This window comes from Parus major, chromosome 4A (genome assembly GCF_001522545.3).
Source record: "Parus major isolate Abel chromosome 4A, Parus_major1.1, whole genome shotgun sequence".
Lineage (NCBI taxonomy): Eukaryota > Metazoa > Chordata > Aves > Passeriformes > Paridae > Parus > Parus major.
In genome coordinates this window covers 18,170,235-18,189,980 of record NC_031772.1, presented here as the reverse complement: position 1 = coordinate 18,189,980, position 19,746 = coordinate 18,170,235, and the positions used below count along the sequence as shown (strand labels likewise).

General features: G+C 45.5%; 1 protein-coding gene across 2 annotated transcripts in view; it reads right to left on the bottom strand.

Moving 5' to 3' along the window:
* The window catches only part of LOC107203911 (ligand of Numb protein X 2-like), a 27,933-nt gene extending 8,257 nt beyond the window's left edge, over nucleotides 1-19,676 (bottom strand). The window contains exons 1-6 of one of the 2 annotated variants that reach the window (XM_015626519.2): nucleotides 19,476-19,676; nucleotides 15,152-15,304; nucleotides 6,864-7,304; nucleotides 4,175-4,395; nucleotides 2,694-2,890; nucleotides 1,171-1,536 (exon numbers count right to left, since the gene is read on the bottom strand). In XM_015626519.2, the coding sequence (XP_015482005.1) occupies nucleotides 1,171-1,536; nucleotides 2,694-2,890; nucleotides 4,175-4,395; nucleotides 6,864-7,252 (1,173 nt within the window). In that variant the 5' untranslated portion in view covers nucleotides 7,253-7,304; nucleotides 15,152-15,304; nucleotides 19,476-19,676. The remainder of the gene's footprint in view (nucleotides 1-1,170; nucleotides 1,537-2,693; nucleotides 2,891-4,174; nucleotides 4,396-6,863; nucleotides 7,305-15,151; nucleotides 15,305-19,475) is intronic. The other variant, XM_015626520.2, reaches the window with a different exon arrangement.
* Nucleotides 19,677-19,746: the final 70 nt, after the last annotated feature.

Sequence of the window (19,746 nt, the reverse complement as noted above, 5' to 3'; positions counted from 1 at the left end):
CCCTGCCTCTCTGTGCCAGAGTGAGCTCCCTGGCCTTGGAAAAGAGACTCTAAGTTACATTTAAGCAAGGATTTTAATCAGCCCTCAGAGGAACAGATCATGTTTGGAAAACTGCCACAGTTATACACAAATGTCACTTCCAAAGAGATTCAGCCCCCAAACCTCATGAAGCCAGTTCTGAGACTTTGGTTGCTGCTTCCAATGGGATCAAAAGTTCCTCATATGGGAGTTGTGTGTGCACACTGCAACAGAAATGCAGCAGCACTTGTGGGATGCAAACAAATTCTAAGAGGAACAGAAGCACAACATGGAAAAGGACCTCAGGGCTGGAACTCTGCTCTTTCTCCCATGGCACTGCACTCTTCTGATAATTGTGAAGGGAACAGGCTCTCCCTCCTGCTGACCTCACATCCTTTCTGGGATATAAACAGAGTGGGATGAGGTGCATTGTGTCAGGATCTGTTGATAAAAACACAAACTGGAGGCACTCGCCTGGGGAGATAAAGAATTTCAACTGATCTATGTGATTTCTGCTGCACATGCAGCAATCCTTAATCCTTTAACTAGAACTCCTTGCCCACTCCTTCCACCAAAACATCTGGCATGCTGCAACAGGAGCACATTCCACAGGGAAAGACCACCCCTCTTCTACCCATTTAGTACCTTGGAATGTTTTTAGCCTGAGGTGCCCCACGTCATTTTCCACTCTCTCTTCACAAATACAGGTAAAATGGGCTTCAAATCAGAGGGATCTGCTCTGTGCTGCCAGCCCATCCCATCTCCCAGGCAGTACCTTCAGCGTGGTGGAAGCACAAGAGGCTGCCCTGACCCCATCAATCCACACTGTGCATCCCAACATTCCCTCTGCAAGGCTGAGGCTGCAAACACCACACTGGAGATGCAATTTCCTCGGATGAACTCCTGTGCTGTGAGCCACTGCTTCCCCTCAGACCTGGCAGGGATGACTCACCACGGATTCCCACTCTTGGTGTTTATCTTCCTTCAGAAGCAGCGCTTCCCACACATCCAGAGGGGAGTCACTTCCCATGGGAGGGATTTGGGGGAATGCAGTTTGCCCTGGTGTGTTCTGTTAGCCCTGGCTCAGAACAGGAGCCTTGCCACCAGCCACTCACAGCCATCTTCACACACCCTCTCCATGTCTGAGCTCACCTGGATTATCTGGGCAGCAGCCTCGGGAGTTCCTTGCCTCAAATCCTGGCCATTTATTGACAGGACTCTGTCATTCCGACTCAGCTTCCCATTCTTGGCTGCCAAGCCTCCCTCTAAGAGATCCAGAATAAAAATCCCTGCCTCGTCAGTCTTCCTGATCAGTTTGATTCCCAGGGGTTCGGACCGGTCTCTCTTCACCAAGGTGACATGGATCACTTCCCGGTGTGTGCAAGGGGAATCCTGCTGTGCAGTCTTGTTGGAAAAGCCCTTCTCCTGCAGGACCATGAGGTGGAGAACAGGGCCTGGGTGGCGCAGGAAGGAGACAGCCTGGCAGTGAGTCACGCTGCTGATGTTGACGCCATTCACCTACAAAGACAAACAAAGCACTCACTAATCAGAGCCCACATTAATTAGGCACTGTCCGCACTGTGGGGCACGGCCAGGCTGGAGCAGGATGGAAAACTCCCCGTGCAATCTCTGACTCTGATGCACATTAGGGAGCAAAGTTTTCTGGAAAAGAATGAAGAAAGATGATGGGATTAGGCTGTAATTGGTGAATAACTGAGGACAGGGACAAGACAGGACAACCCACACAACTAACAGATCTGAAAATGTTCAGTCATTCCTTCCATGCCAAGTAAATGCAGATCTGCCTTCCCTTCATTTCCAGCATTCAGTACAGGCTTGGAAAAGACCCAGATCTCCACTTCTGAGTGGTCCACAGTCTACAAGCTTCTGGAATCATCCATCTCATTATGCTTTTACCAGGGTGACTCTGAGAAGGCAACGTTTGCTTTGCCTGCTGTCACACAAGATTCTGTGCAGTTTTTTGGGATGTTAATAGAGCTCCCAAGCGTGGGACCTGCCCTATTTACTGAGACATGGACAATCCAACTGGATAAAACAGGAGTCACTGTGGGTCCACCTGAGAAATCAACTCAGAGATCTCATCAGCCACTTGTATGTGGGGCTGCCAGTCCTTCCTGGTGCCCAATCCCATGGGATAATGAGGATTTATGGCTTGGCAGGTGATTGGGCAGCCATGGCTGCAGGTGCTAACCATTGTCACAGTGTGTACAAGGTGTCACCTCGGTCACCCAGGGCCACACAGCCCTGCTGGCCGTGGGTTGGAGCTCTGCATTTACTCACATTTTGGAGCTGATACTCACTGCCAGTCAGCAGCTCTCACCCTGGACCTGCCCATGGAGAATATGCAGCTTAAGCAACACAGTGGAGCAAGCAATTATGAGACTTCCTAACTAGAGCAGAGACACGGGGCTGCTGTGTGAAACCTGTCAGGAATCTTTTACTTTATCCAAAACAGCCTAAATTTCAAAAAGCTGTCAAATACACAGAAATACGAGTCTGGCTGGTAGGAATGCCAAAAGTGACACACAATGCTCCTGACACAGAGATCTGATCTGTGCTCTAAAACCCTCAGCTGCAGAGATTTCCCAGTTTTTCCAGGCACTCTCCTCCCCCAGTCAAGGGAAGCAATGGGGCTACCAGGGGGGTTTCCCTACCTCAAGGATGTGGTCTCCAGGAGCAATTCTTCCATCAGCAGCAATCACAGAGTCTCTCAGCACTTCCTGAACAACAATGTTCCCTAGGGGGGTGTCCTTACCCCCAACTATCCTCATCCCCAGCTCTTCCTCAGGATCTTCCCGGTGGATTTCGATGGTGGTAGTTTCAGCCACAAGACTGGTTCTTTGAGGAAGGTCTGGTAGTGGAAATTAAAGAGAAAAAGCAACAAATTAACAGAATTTTCCTTTTCACAGCACCCCAGGATTCAAACCCCTGGCAGTTGTGTTCGGTGTAGCATCTGGAGGGAAAGCAGCTATCAGGAGACCTAAGGCTGCATAAAAAGCTTTAAACCCCTCTGTTCTTTAGAGTTTCTCCAGAAGTTTTTCTGTTTTCTCCTAGCTTTTGGTGAATCCAAACTCTTTGTTGTTGTTGCTTGGGGTTTATTAAAAGGCATTCAGCATGGTTTGGCTATATTTAGAGATTTATTTTTCTCCTGTGACAGCTGGCCTGCTAGAAGCACTCACATAACAAATTCCAGTTTCCATGATGCCAGTGAGGGAAAGGGACTACCCAGCTGTAATTACTGCTCTGCAACTTCCTTCCTCTAATTTCCTTTGCTCCCCTTTTCCCATCCCCCCTGTAAAACAGGAGGAATGTCTGGCTGTTTCACAGTGTACTGGAGATTAAGCAACGCTGCACTTTGAAGATGAAAGTTGTTGTTGGCAAGTGGGATGTCCCAGCACGGGGACACTCAGGGCCTGGCAGGGCGAGGGGCAGGTGTCACATCAGGGATGCAAAACCTGCTCCAGGTGTGCTTTGGGAAAAAGCCAGCAGGGAACTGAAGTGACCTGTGAGTTACCTGTCCCAGGCACAGGGGCTGGAAGCTGAGCCTGACTTTGAGACAAGGCACTGAGGTTTCCACGCTGCTGCCTCCTACCAAGCTGAGACAAGTGCTGCTACCCTGGAGATGGTGATTTGATCTGCAAGGCTTTCAGAGCTGCCTGTTAATCCAAAACTTAACTTGTGCTAGAAAAGCACCAGGAGGGAGGTACTGACCACTCCAGGAAACTGACTGTGTATTTAACTTTCCTAACAAGATTAAAAATAACCTGGAACACTTCCTAGTTACAAATTACCTGGCTTCTGCAAGGGCTTTAAGTGCTCCACGTTCACATTGCCAGGGACTGCCTTTGTTTCTCCATGGAATACTGCAAATACTCACTGCAATCTCACAGATTTTCTCCAAATGGTTTTGTAGAGTTTTGTGCTTGTGAGCAGACTCTGCCATTCCTGATGCACATGAATGCATCTCCCTTCTGCTCAAGAAAGAGATGCCTCTGATAGCTACTAACGGCTGAGTAGCATTAAGGATGTCTGACAGTGCTGGGGACACTTAAAAACTGAATTTTCTGAGATAACTGCCTCATTTGTATATTATGAAAGGTAAATACACAGTTCCACCTCTGTACCGATCTCTCACCTTCTTCAGTCTCCTCAAAAGCTGGGTTAACCAGTCCAGGCTCTGCAGTCCCCAGTGACACCACAGCAGCTCCAGAGCTTTCTGCCACGAGTGAGGAGCCTCCACTTGGGACCTCTGGATCCTTGTTTGTCTCCCCCCTGGCAGGAGGATCCTCCTTCCCTTTGGGAATGGGATTCTTTTTCCGCTGGAGTTCAGATTTGTATTTCTTAAACCCAGGACACCTGGAGAGAGATTGGCAGGGACTGTCAGTGACTGCCTCCACCTGGGCAGGTGACCCAGCACACGAAAGCTCTGACAAAGCTGTGGGAAGAAGCTGGTTCCAGATCTCACCAGTGCAGTGCTGGTTTCTCAGATGATAGAGTTGATTCTCATCTGACCTTCAGTTTCTACTTACACAAGTATCAGCTTAAGTGCAGCCTTGTTATTTCACTACTTTTGAAATTATTAAGTAAATTATTTGAAAAAGAAGAACATAATAGAAACAGGAGTCTCCCTTGCTAAATATTTACCTGGCAAACACTCCATGAAGAAAACAATCCTTAAATATAAGCAAACACTGAGCTCTGACGTTGTAGAGATCGCTGTGAACTGTACCTTGATGCAAAGAAAGTGGCTCAAGTTTCAAGCTCAGCCTTGAATTAGGCTTTGTTTTAACACATCAGCTACACACAAGAGCAGCAAGGGAGGACAGAGCATTTTCTGCTGTGGAATGAGGTCTGACCCTGGGCCTGGGTGCGCTCCCAGTCCATGCAGGTGATGGCTCTACCTGAATGGGAGCAATTGAATTCCTCATCCCACTGACTGCTCCCCACTGAGATCCCAGAACTGGGATGCAGCTGTACACACAAAATGTGCCCTGGATGCAGATACATCACCAGCCTGTCCCAGCACTAATGGGTGAGCTCTTTTATCACGAGTATTTATAAAAAAGGTGACAGGTGAGGAGGTGATAAATGCAAAAACATCACTTTTAGAGACATGAGTAGTATTGGGTGTTTAGCAGAGTCACTTTTCAAATTAAACTGAACTATTTACATTCTGGCTGAAGAAGTCTCATCCCAGTATTACGTCCTCTGGTTTATTCCTACTTATTTATTCTCCAAGCAGTAAAATAACCCTGAACTTAATGACAGAAGCTGAGTGATCCACTTGTGTACATGTCCCTCTTAAGATACCAAAACACAAATTCAATTTGAAAAAGGCAGGGAAATCCCCCAAGAAAATAAGTTACTGTGTGCTTCTTATTTCCTTAAATCTTTTCCTATCAATTAAATTATTAATTATTAATCTCACTTAAAACAAGAAAAACCCTAAATCCCAGTGCAATTTTCTTATCAGTTTGTTGGTTTTTTTCTCTCCCTATTTTTCAGTCAGACTGTGCCAAACAGCCCAGGTGAAATAGTCTGGAATCTTAGAATACTCTGTCCCCAAGAAAGACACAAACAACCGTGGAATATATAAGAGAATGATACAGTTTTCAGGCAGGTCTCTAACGTAAACATCTGAGGTGCTTCTCTCTCTCCCTCCCTCCCTCCCCTGTGTGTAACTCCTGTGCCAGAGGGATTACCCAGTGACAGGAGTTTACTGATAGCAGGGCAGATTTGCAGAGCAGAGGAAGGCCCAGCCCTGGTGTGAGCCATGGCCCCAGCCTGATAATGAGCAGCCAGGACAAAGGGCTGCTTTGAGAAAAAGGAGATTATAAACTTTCACTGAAGGGAAAGGGGCACCCAAGCACCTTCCATCCCTTGCCCTGGCTCTAGCACGAGCTCTCAGCTCATGGGGATCGAAGCAAAAACCACAAGGGTCATCCTTGGCTGGAGCTGCAAAGGTATCCTAAGTGTACCTGTTCCCTGGCTGGCTTATTTATAAAATCTGTCATTGCCACAACAAATGACAACACAGCTGAATGACCCAAGCCTGTGGCATTTCTTATTGCTAACAAATACACCCTGCCAAGGAAGGTCTGTTCCACCTGCAGCAGGGCTTGCACTTAGCTCCCTTTCCTGCAAATCATTAACCAGGGAGGAACAAGGGTTCTCCACACACCACAGCAAGAGCTCTGTCACCTGCGCTCCTTTTAAAGTGACAATATCCTGCCTGTCAACAGCTCCACCAGCAGTGAAGCACCAAAAATTCTCCCTTTCTCCACACAAGAGGAATGGGAAAAAAACCCCACAGTAATTTTAATTTGCTTCTCTTTCTCAGCAAAAGAACGAGAGAAGATAATGGAATTATAAGTAGGTGATTTAGCAAGTGCATAATGTGCGGCTTGGAGGGACTTGCACTATTTGAATCAAAGACTTACGTATTGCACATCTTAATTGGACCAATTAAACCGGCAGCACTGCACAATCCCTTGCTTTCAGAGCCTTGACTTTGTGCCTTTCTTCTCTGCACGAGGGAAAGAACAAGAATAAGCTTGTTCCTAACAACTCCAGAGCTGGTGCCCCAGCTGAGGACCCACAAACATTGGCAGGTATTTGACAGGTTTAGTGTCTGCAGATGGCCTGAAGGAGAGCAGCTCATCCTTCTCCTCCAGAGAAGACACACAATTACACTGTCCTCACCCACCCACCTGTGCAGCCTCACCCTGGCATCTCTGGTGTCCCACCTTGCCCCAGTTGAGGAGCTGCTCTGAGGTTCTGATGAGCAGCACAACAGCAATAACAGGATGGGAAGGGGAATGCACCTGTTCTGCAGGTGAGCTTCCAGCTCACAGCGCTGCATGGTCTGCTGGCACTCAGCCTTGAAAGGACACAGCACAATCAGCTTATCCAGCAGGTTCCGCACCAGCAGGCTGGACTTGTGGCACTGCAGGAAGGAGAGCTTCTTGCGATCCATGGGACAAAAGCTGTACTCCTGCATGAAGTTCTCCAGGCACTTGAAACAGTACGTGTGCCCACAGGGTGTGTCCATGGGCTGCAGCAGGGGCTGCAGGCAGATGTGGCAGATGAGCTCATCGTCCACCTCGTCCTGGAAGTTGTACAGGTGATTGTCCAGCAAGGGGTGAGCCTGGCCACACTCACAGCACAGCTCGGGCACTTGGGACACGATTTCCTCAGTGATGGGGTCAGCCATGGCAGCCAGCAGCAGGGAGGAGATTGTCACACAGCAGCTCTGCCACGGACCTCTAGGGAAAGGGGGAGAGAGAGAGATTTCCAGCCAACTGCCTGCTTTAAACCCTGCCAATTAAAAATTAAACCAAAAACTCCTGCCTTGAGCTTCCTCCCCCAGAATCTGCACCCCCAGCTGCTCCCCTCCTCCTTCCAGAACCATCCTGTGAATGAGAAGCCCAGGGATCAGAGCATGCAAGGAGCTCGTTCAGCACAAGCTTTAAGCACGTGGTTAAACCGAGGCTTAAACTTCACACATGCACACACCAGAGACAGGCTAAATGAACCCTGCCCAACATAGGGACTAGAAAAGCTGAGACAAAACTGCATGTCCTTGAGGGAGAACAACCCAGAGAGGGAAGGGAAAGGAAGGATACACAAGGCAGTGATTTTTAAACTTCTTGTGGCTTTCCAGATTATACCAAATCTTTTAAAGATGTGTGTGGTGGAAAGCCAATTTGGAGACTTCTGGTTGTTAGGATTTGTTTTGTGTTTGGGGGGGAGGGTGGGGATGATGAGGCAAAAGAAGAGGAAGAAATTTCAAAAGAAACTTAAATCTAAACCACATTTCCTTCCTTTCAAGCCCACTCCCTTCAAAAAAATTTGTTTTAACAAACAATGCATTGTTCCCCACTCATCCATGCCTAAGTTCCCCCATGGAAACAAATTTCCTATAAAAAGACTAAAGCTTCCTAAATGGAAAAAATGTAAAGAATAGTCCACATCATTTGTTGTAAGGTTAGAGAGAGGATTGAGCATCAGCTCTTTTAAGCCAGGGAGAGCAGGATAAGGGACAAACTGAGTCCTTGTGGCTGCTGCTCTGATTTTAACAGAAACATCTTCAGTCACATCCAGTTTGAATCTTGCCTGTTGTAATTAAATACAAAATTCACTTGAGTTTCCTAGCAGATACAGGCACAGGGATGACTGCAGGGAGGATTTTTTTAACCTGGCAGTTATTTTAATGAAGTAGGAAATGTGGTATTAAAGGAAACAAACTACATTACACGGTGGGGGGGTTTGTGGTGATGTTTTGAGGAGTTTGTGATTGATGGGGTATTTTTAAGTAAAGAATCCCAGACTCTCAAAACAAAACAAAACATAGGAAAAAAAAAAAGAAGCAAAACTGTGATGAAATGGAAAATTTCTGAAACACGATGTGGAAAATACCTGAAAACAATGACTTTATCTGGAACAGGTAAAAGCCCAAGCAAGAGGGAACACTGGTCTGCACCAGTGCCTGGAGGACACAGCTGGCACACAGCAGAACTCGGGAGGGGGTGAGACAAGAACAATAAGATACCAGGAACGGCAAGAAAAAATTAGTCATGGGTTTCTAATAAAAATAATACATCACTCCAATTAATTGTCAAGGTAAGTCAGCTATTTAATTAAAGGGAGAGCATATCACCAACAGAATCAGCCATTTCACAGGCGAATTTTTACCCAGCCACAGGAACTTATTCACTTCAAAAGATTAAAACATCACTGTCACAGTTCCAGGTGGGTACAACAGGAGGTGTTTGCTCCTCTCTCCCCTGCTGCAGTGCCAAGAAAGCATCTTCCCCTTGAGGGAAGCACTCAGCCTGGGTGAACATCCCTGACTCTTCTGTTTGCCTTCCTTCATTAACTCCTGCCTGGCTGACTCAGTGCTCCCAAAACAAAGCACAGCTCTCAGACAGCACCCATGGAAATGAATGCAGATGTGTCCATGCCCCTTTTCTCAGAAATCCCCGTTTGGTGCTTGCCTCCACCTGAAACAGGCAGCCCTTCTGTTTCCTTCTTGGCCCTTTTGCCAGCCTTCAGCTGATCTTGAACGATCTTACAGGTGCAAAAGGAACATTTCAACATCAGACCATCACTTAACGTCTCCCACCAATTCTAATCAATCAGCTCAGCACCAGCACTTCATGAAACAAGGAGCTTCCAAGGCAAACATTACCCATCAGAGATACCTGTGCTTTGGGTTGGACTATTTGCATAAAAGTTTGGCAGGTGATGAAACAAATCCACTTTCTCAGCAAAAACAAACCTCACAGTAATTTTGCTGATAAACTACTTTTATTGGGGGGTTTTTCAGATTATTTACCAAATTAATTCTCTGCTCTGTGTTTAAAGGTTACACAAGATGAATCCCATTGATGAGTAATTTCTGAGTAAGAACTTGTGGAAGATAAAAGTGTCACCACGATTTTGCTGCTCTAAGCTGATCTGCTGTCTCGCCTCTAGATCCTTGAAAACAAGGGGTGAAGATTTCATTTCAAGGTGCCCAGGTGACTTTTACTTTTACACCACTGTCCCTTCAATAAGGACACCAGGGAACCCAAGGCTGACACTTGTGTTGAAACCCAGCCCAGAGCCTTGGGCAAGGCAGGGCTGAGTGAGCAGCATGGGGAGGGCAGCAGGCTCAAACAAGCCTCCCTTGCTCAGGGACTCAGGCACAAAGCAGAGTTTCTGCAAGGGGAGAAATGCTAAAATCCCATCCAGCACAGATGTTGCTGCAGCCCAACAAGGCCCAGTTGAAATGTGTAGAAAATCAGTGTTTCATCATAACAGGCCTGGCTCCCCTCAGCTTCAATGAGCCACGCTCCAAAGTCAGTCCAGAGAGCCCACAGGATTCCAGCTCTGGAGGGGAGCTTTGATACAAATTCAATCCTGTATAATCCAATCTCAGCTCCTCATTACAACCTCCAAAGGCCAGACCAACGCAATCAATCCCTCCATCCTTGTGTTGCTTTTTTTGTTCCATCATCCCTCACTCTCCAGCTTCCTTCCAGCAAAGGGTGGCACCTTCCCTGCTCCTGTCTTTCTCCAAAGTGCTGGAATCTCTCTGTGGCTTTTCACTCACATAATGAGGGAAGCACAACATCAGGATACAGCTTGAAATTGTTAACTGCATGAAATTGTTAAAGCCTGACACGTGCATGTGCTGCTCTAATGGACTCTGCTGTTCTAAAAGGGTAACACAAGAAATGCCTCTGGAGTCAGAATTATTTAGAGAGAAACACCTCTATGAGTAATGAAGAATTGAAGGAAACAGACCAGCAAAAATCTCTTTATATTTCCTAATTTCTTATCCCATAAGGATTCCTTTGGGATCACCTTTATCTTTACTGTATTAAAAAAAATAAATTAGAAAATCACTGTTGGCTTTTTTTTTAAAGTAGGATTCCTGGTACTGTAACAGTGACTCAAAGACTAGACATTTTTTTTTAAAAGATGACTTATCAGGTAGTCTAATCTGTATTCCTGCCAAAGCAAGACTATTCCTGACAATATTAGCACATTGCCTATTCTTGTTTTAGCTCTGCCAGGGCCCAGAGCCTCAGATCTGCCCCCTCTGAACATCTACAACACTGTTAATAGCTCTGGGAGGGGTCTGCCAAGAACCACAGCAGCACTGAACCCCTCGGCACCATTCCTGGTGGGCAAACTGCTCATTCCCTGCTCAGCAGCCCAGACTTGGAAACAGAACTGATGACTCACTTCTACAGCTTGGAAAAAAAAAAAAAAAAAAAATTAAAAAAAAATTGGTGATTATCTAAGAAATCTTCCCAAGCCCGTGCCTCCACTTGTGCTGTGACTGAGCAGGAGCTGTGCCTGTGGCACCTGCCTGCCCCAAGAGCAGCATTCCAGCTTCCCAGCTTATCACCAGCATTCCCAAACACAGCTCCTGATTTAAAGCATTTCACTGTGCCACCCTTAGTGCGGAGCACAAACCCCAGCTCTGTTCCAGGCCTGTCTGCTCACACGCTTCCAGCATTTGGTACACGTGAATTTTGGCCACAATGTATCTGCCTGAAGTTCATTTCTCTGTGGGGTAACATTGCTGCTATTCCCATTTAAACACTGAGAAATCACATCACCAGAGGCTGAAACAGACTCACAGAGGCACCAGCTCCTGGGAATTTAACATTTTGTTACACCTCTGCAGAGGATCTCAAGGGACCTACATAGACCACATAAGAAATTCCCAGGGAAAAAGAACAACCCAAACAAAAAAGAATCAAATCAATCCTGTCCGATTTCTAAAACCACAAATATGGTGAGAAAGCAGAGCACATTTCATATTGCAAAACACAGAACCGTGCAGCAAGGATACAAAACAGAAGTGTAAAATTCCTCCTGAAGGCTATGGGTGACTAGAGAAGAAATAATTTTTTAAAAAATCATCAAATTCTCAATATTAAAAATAGAGTTGTATCGTGGGAAATATTTTAGAAATGCCAGGGTTTATGCTTTGGGGCAGCTGTAGGTTAGCATTGACATGTTGGTACAGAAATATTGAGCTGAAAACCCAAGTAAAAGCTGGTTTGGGGACTGTGGGACACGTGCTCCACATCTCCTGCTATGTAATATTTCACTGCAATAATTATGTCAGTTATTATATTTATAACAACATTTCCCTGGGAGACTGGAATTGCAACATTCCAACTAAAGGCTAAACAATTAATTAATTATTTGGGGGTGGACAAAATAAGCCAGCACAGTCTGGATGAAGATGGTTGAGGGCACAGACCAAACCTAAAAGCAAGTTCCAGATGGATTCTGATGGAGCAAACCCAATCCTTTACAAATAAAACATGAGAAAAAGGGGCAGAGCTTTTCCTAAACTTTCTTCAAAGAGTTGAAGTTTTGTGTTTCATATAATGGCATTTTTTTTTTCTATTCCATTTCAGAGACAGAAAAGCACATTGAAAATGTGTTTGTACCGGGGGGGGTTTGCTGAATTGCAATTGAATAGGACTGCTGTGCAGAAGGGTTCATGAAATGAGCCAGGTTTTATAGGACAGGCACCACAGTCATCACTGAACACTTCCAGTGTGTTGCCACAGTGTTTCACAACCATCACTGAACTGTCCTTAGTTTACAACAGTGGCACAGAGAAGTGTTGAAATAGCAGAGGATTTTTATAAACAATACTGAAGGAGGTCAATTTTACAAAAAAAACACAACACCAAATCCAAGAATGGTTTCAGGTGTTGATACAATTTCCTATTATCTTTATTATTTTCTGATATGGCTAAAGATCAGGCCAGTGAATGTAAAAATCTTCTGGAAATGGTACATTTATACAGCTAAATAAGAAGCAACCCTTTCACTAATTGAGTTTGCCTTGAAGCCACAGGATTTCTAATGAGCCATCTCCAAGAGTAACTGCTCAGCATTTGTGTGAACATTTTGACTCAGAAACTCTAAATCAAAGCTGCTTTACTGTAATCAGTATCAAGAAAAAATGGAAATTTAAATTTCCATTGCCCCCATCATTTTTTATACTCACTCTTTAACCAAAAATGTGAAAGTAAGTTGTTTTTAAAAGTTGTATTTAACTCCCTGGTGTTTCTGTGCTCGTTAAACAATTTGGTATTTTATCTGCCTCAGCTACTGGGCAAGTATCTGTTTTCTCCACCAGAAAACAGAAAGCCAATTGTATTTTCATTAATTATAATCAGAATCATTATCCTGTTAGACCAGAAAAGGGTTATTATCCCAGGAAACCCAATCCTGAGAGATGAGCTGAAGGGCTTGAGTAGAGCAGGACAACCCCAAGGAGTTTTCTGGAGCAACTTCTGCAGGATCAGTTCTGCAACATCGATTGATTTCCATTTTTAACATAACTCACTTCCAGACAGATTTATAAAACTTTCATAAAAATCTTGCAGATTTTTATACAAATCCTGTCTGGTTAGTACATCTGAAAGTTCAACACAAGGAAAGATTTGTAATACTCAGTTTAAAAATCTTGCTAGCAATCAACAGCTTAAATTGCAAGCATTTTTAATTTGAGGAGAATGAAAAGCTGACATGAAAACTTAAGAAATTGGTACTTATAATTTATTTCTCCCACTACCATATGCTCAGAACATTTGCTACTCTCTCAGTTAATGATTGCACACAACAGTAACTGTCTCACAGGACCCAGAGTGTTAAAGTAGCAGGACTAAACAAATGTAACCTCAAAAATTAATCCCAGTACTTTCTGCAGTGCAGGATGTTCTGGTGTTATCATTCTGTTAATATTATCTGGGCAACAAGAGCCAAAAAATTTCCTTTGTCCTCCCTTCTTAAAGGAATTAAACTTTCCACCTACACTCTTCTTTCAAAGGGGATCCAACAGTGACTATTTTAACACAGTGCTCAGAAAAATGGATACATTAAATGTCATCAAACTGAAGACAAGGGCTGCAGAAAAAGCTGTTTTATTGATGTTTTTCTTCCTGCTTTCTCACCCTTGCAAGATGCTTCTACTATATCCACACTCCTTTCTACAGCATATTCCACACAAACATGCAAATTGCTCATTTTGTGCTCGCAGGAATTCTTCAGTCACTTAAATCAATTTGCTTCTTTGCAGAATTTGACCCAAACATTCCTATGGAAGTTTTACCACCCCAGGGATGGATTGTCTTTATTTTTTTATTTTTTTTTATTGTGTCTATAATCATCTTTCTCCAGGAAATTAAATACTCCCACCTCCACCCTCACCTACATTTTCAATTTGGCAGCTATCTGCAACTTTATCCCTAAAAATCAGTTTGATGTTTGTGGGAGAAGCTTTCTACAAAGAAAGAAGGAACCCAGTGCTATTATTTAAGGATTTAATCAGTAATTAAGAACCAAAGCTTCTGCAACTCCAACAAAAAGCCCAAAACCTAACAAAGAGGGATTAGGAGATGTGATGTTAAGATTTGGGTTCATCTGAATATCTGGGAGCACACTCATTTTCCAAGGAGCTGTGTTTGCTTCTGGGAACATGAGGTAAAAATCAAGTGTCTAATGGTCATAAATAAGTATCAGATGCTTTTACTTCCTCACTTTCTGTGTGTCTGCCTCCAAATTCCTTCTTTACAGAGAGAGATGAAAGCAAACCTGAGCACCACTGTCCACTTGTGATCTGTATTTGTCACACAGGTCAGGAACAGGCATTGCTTTTTCAGCACAGCACTTCCAAAGGATCCAGGGGAAGCAGCAGACTGTGCACTGTATTTTATATAACTGGATGTTTTAAAAGCCCCTGTTTGAATATCCTCACCGGGGTGGTCACATCAGAGATATTTAAAAGTAATGTGAGAAGGGAGGAGGCGGGAAGAGAGAGACTCTTGCTTTTGGGAGACAAAAGGTATTTCTGTAGCTCTAAGCCTTCCTGTCTTGTGAGAAACTCCTACAGAGCTTTAATCTTTATCACATTGTATCAAAGTGCTACTTTAAAATTAATTTCAGTTAAAAGAAATTAATCTTGGCTACTCTCAGCCTTAAGCATGAAATAACTCATTTTCTTAGTTCGTTAAAACACAAACAAGGAACTCTTGTTTTCTACAAAACTTTACCACAAGCAATCCAGCAGCATGAAAGCAGTTTTGCACCTGGAGATGAAATATTTCCTATCAACAGACAGAGTTTTTAACATCAGAAGCACCAGGTTAGGGCTTTGCTGCAGGATAAAGTAGCACAGAACTCCTCATTACCTGGTCCAAGTCTCAGCTCCAGTAGCACTATTTGTTTTTAATGGTGTTCTGTTTAAAGTTAGAGTTTGGCACTTGGAATCTCAGCTCCCCAAAATAAAGGCAGGATGGCTGAGAGTCATTCCAGAGGCTCCAGCACATTTCCCCTGGCTGGCTCTTCTTTCCCAGCAGCTCCTGTGCCCGATGCCGTGGGTGACAGCAGGGTGACAGCAGGACACATCACCCTGCTCAGACTTCCTTGCACGGGGTAAGAGGGCTTCTTATGCAAAGTACTTTCCAGCCCAAGCTTGCTCACACTAACTAAAAAAGCTGAATTAAGAGCTAATTAGGTCTGTAATTCCCCTTTACATTCCATCTCACCCTCAGATCGTGGTAAAGGGGAAAGAAAGAAAACAAGTTACCTTCATTTAAACAAAACGAAACCTTCTCAAACTGTGGCTCCCCAGGGCAGCTGCAGCTGAGTTTGAAGTGAACTTAAACTCTGCCAATGCCTCTGGGTAGGCAGAGCTGCTGCAACCAGTAGCTGAAATGCCCTTCACCACAGGTGACAGCTCCTAAGTAAATAATGAAACAGCAGAAGTCAAAAAAATAAAAAAAATAAATCTGGATTAAGATTACGTTCCCCTAGAGACAGACAGAACAGTATTAAATCTCATTTGTAGAGGACTTGAGACATATTCTGCTGGTTAAGACATCGGTGTTAATGGTTCATGTGTTTACAGATGCACATGGCACTGAAGGTGCCTTTTCATCCAATTTCATACAGTGTTTCCTGATGTATCTTACTGACTTCAAACAACCCTCACAGCCGGGGGAGGCAAAACTTCAAGAGGCATTTTGTATTTGGGATGTGTTTCTTTCTCTTCAAATCTTAACCCGATTTAAGGCTGTGTCCAAACTGGTACCAGCAGCAAGACTTTAAAACCCATTGTTCTCTTGCCGTACGGGGCACACATTTACAATATGCGTGAATTGATAATTATATTTTCCCTTGTTCTAAAAATAATTTTCAAATGGGGAGTGGCTGTCTCATCAGCTAAAGGAGCTGAAGCAGCAGAGCAAAGTCCTTGAGCTGTTCCCAAATCAGTGCAACAGCCACATTCCTCCCGAGCCCGTGAACGAGCTGAGGGGTGGGGAGGGAGAAGAATCTCCTTTTTCCTCGGTTTTCACCCCCGAAGATTCAGACTAAAGTAGCCCCAGGTATTGCTCTCACAGGGAATTGGATTTTAGACCAAAAGGCCCAGGAGAGCCATCACGTTTATTTTTATGTATCCTCCTCCAAATATTCACGTGGTAATTTTTGCTCCCGATCAGTTGCGATCGCGTACAAGAGGAAATGCTCAGCTCTCAGTTCCCATGCCGCTGTTATTTATTTGCATTTTATTTATTTTATTGTGGAGATCTGCAACAGCGTTTATTAGGTGAGAAGAATTTCTCTGTTATCAACCCCCCAGCCTTAGATAAGTCTGAGAACTTTACAAATAGGGCTGCTCATGATTTACTGATGTCACAGGTGAGTCCCTTGAACCCTCAGAGGAACAGGGTAAGTTTTATCTCAACTCCTTTCTAACTGTCAGAAAATCAGCTTTTAAAGAGACTCTGCTGCAGCTGTTTATAAACTTGTGTGATTTAAGGTACAGGCAAAGTTAGAGAACATTTTTAAAAAATACATAATCCCTTCTAGTGCTTCCCTTCCAGAGCATTCCAAATAAGAAACACTGCGGTCTCCAAACAAAATTTGCACAGGGAACCTCAAAACTAAGGGGATCATTATATAAATATATATATTTTCTAAAAAACATTTAAAAACCTTTGCCTGTAAGCTGCTGATTGTCTCTCCAAATTTGTCCAGCTTTATTCCATTTCCCTCCTTTCAGCCCTAAGTGCTTTTTCCTGGTCCAGCACAGTATTTCTTACTGCTCATTCATCTAAATCCCCTCTAACCCTTTTTAGCTGACTTGTGAGATACTGACTCATGGGCAACTTCTTATCTGAAATATCAGAAAATCTGCCAGATATTTTCCTATTTTCAAACTTCATTCGTGTCAAGAAATTTCTAAGCCAAGAGCAACGTTTTATGTGCTATAAATCAGGGACCATAAACTGACGAGGGACTGTCAAATGCAATTCCTAACAACTGTATGAGCAGCACCACTAAAGTAAACTGAGAAGGAAAAGCCAAACAAGAGGGTTTTGTATTAAACCAGCAAAACATATTCAGGCCTGTGAGTAAGGCAACAGCTGCAACTCCTCTGGGGAGATCCACACGAGCAGAATGAAATGATGCAGCTTCATTTTCAAAGTGAAATCAATAGAGCTGTTGCAGCAGGAAGTTTTTATTTTAATGCAAAAAACAATATATGTGTATGTCAGTGCAAGGAAAAGAGAAAATACAGCAGGGGTGTTTCGTGACCTACAGGTATTTTATTATGCTGTGATATTTATGCTTTTAGGTATAGAAGTCTAAGACTTTACAATCCCATAAATGTGTAAATTCTTTTATTAACCACATTTGGGGAAGTTCTGTACTGCTGTAGTTTACAAACCCATTAATTAAAATTTCCACAAGTTATTGGAATTGCCATTCAGGGAGCACTAAGCTTATCCAGAATCAATCTCAACCTCTTTCATCAGGTATCTTCAAACCTCAGGGGTTTTTCAGAGGTCATGTATCTGCCAGGTCCCTTCTGGAACTGTTTCTCCCACCTTTTTGAGCCCTCATTCCACAGGCCATATGGTTGGGATGGTTTCTTAACTCTTGCTCACCTTCCTCACTATTGATTCGGTGAAAAACTTGAAATTTGCCATTCAACAGATGTTCCTTTGTGCTGCACACCACAGGTCCTCCTCTCCCATCCCTCCCTTGGGTTTTATGCCAATGGATCCCCGTTATTTAAATGAACCCCATCTGCACCCAGCTTGCATGCTAACACTTAGACAGGGAGAGTGAAGGTGTGGATTTCCAGCACAGCTGAGTTTTCCAGCTGGGGAGTCCCCAGAGAAGGTTGGCCTCCTGTTTATCATTTCCTTGCTCCATCCCCAGCCATATGACCCCTTTGTTTTGCCCTGCACAAGCACTGGTGCTGTTCTGACTCTGTAAACTGGTCCAGGGAGCAAATCCCTTTGGGGGAGGGAATAAATATTCCCACTGCCTTAGGCCCTTTCAGCAGCAGACACACTACATCTGCTCAGGGAAATTGTGAAAGGCGACTTGGAGTGTGCAACTTCAGAGAAAGAAGTTTTGTTTTGAAGGAGCCATGTGTGCAATCTGCTCTCCCTTCACTGGAGAGCTGCCAAAAGAGCTCCGGCATCAAGGACAAACGTCAGCGCAGTCCCTCAAAGGCACAGCACACACAACTGGCGCTGCTGCAGGAGAGCTCCAGCTCTCTCCACCACCCAAACCTTGGGCTGCTTCAGCCCCCAGGGGCTTAAAGATTACACAGGACAACTCTGGGGTTCTGTGACAGCGACAGAAACTTCTCTGGGCCGCCAATTATCTCCGCTGTGCCCCTGCTGCGACACACCCTCTGCGCAGCAGAGATCTCCCCTACCACTTACTTGAGCTGGAATAGTTTTTCCTATGGAAACTTTGTTCTGGTCCTTTCTCCTTGGCTAGAAAACTAGAGCAGAAGCTTAAATATGACACTTTTTCGGCTTGGTAAGCAGCAGGGAAGCACTCATTTTGCACTTCTTACTTTCCGAGGTAAAGTAGGTCCCAAAAACCGCTCAAGGAGTTGAAAGTGCCGTTTCAAGCAGGGCTTAAAGCAAACTAAGCCTGCAGTGCCACCGAAAGGGGCAGCCCCGCTGTCCCTGCCACCTCCTGCGCTGGCATCAGCCGCCTGCTGCCTGGTCTGCTCCTTCTCCATCAGATCTCTCTCCTCCTGACATTATCCTCGAGATAACAAGTGCACCCAGCCAAGCATCACCCCTTCAGCAACACACAGCCTCACCCCGCTTTACACCCCTCATTAAAAAAATGACAACAACCTTCTGAAATAAAAATGTTTCCAGATAGATGGTTACTCTTTGGGTTAAACTAAGCCTTATCATCACCTGTACTTCTTATCTTTAAGGTATCTCCAAAAGGTCCACATCTTCATTTTGCTGTGCTTTGCTTGTTTATCTCAACTTCTACTTATAGGCTTTTTTTCTCCCCTGCATTAATTACCAGCAAACTCGCGGACTTTGCCGCTTTCCGTCTCATAGCAAAGACATTTTTGCCTCGCTGCCTCCCTGCGACCCCCACGAGCAGAAAGTCGCCGGGTTTGGTGGGTCCTGCCCAGGAAGGAGCTGTGAAGAGTTAAACCCTGGGGCCGGCAGCCTTCACCTGCGCTGCCCGTGTCACTGATAAGGGACATTGGCTGCGGCCCCGCGCGGTCACGGCCGAGAGCCCTCCGCTGTGAGAACCGGGAGCTTCGGGCATCCTTGGCCCCCCAGCCTCAGCCCGGCGGGCACCCCGCATCCCCTCTGGGAGCCCCGTGACCCTCAGGGAACCCCGCATTCCCTCTGGGAGCCCCGAGTTCCTTCCCGAGCTCCTTAAGGGACTCCGCATCCCCTCAGCCCCGGTGGGACCTCCCAAGCGACTCCCGTGCTCGGCCGGTCGGGACCCCCCGAGTTCCTCAGGGAACCTCAGCCCAGTGGGAGCTCCGCGCCTCCTCAGGGACTCCCACGTCCTTCAGTCCCGGCAGGACCCCCCTCCCGCCCCCCAACACCGTCCCCGCTCACCTGCGGCCACCAGGGCTGGGGAAGGGCTCGCTCTCCCCCGGAATGGGGAGGGAAGAGTCGCTGGAAGCCCAGCGCCAACCCGGCCTGCGACGGCGGCAAGCGCGGCGCCTCCACCAAGTTTCCGGGCGGGGAAGAAAGTCGAAACCTACGTGAGAGGAGGAGGAGGCAGCGCAGCCGCCCAGGTGTCCCTCGCTCGCTCGCTCGCCCGGCACGGCCCAGCCCAGCCCTGCCCTCCCCTCACCGCCTCCGCCTCCTCCGCCGCCGCCTCCCC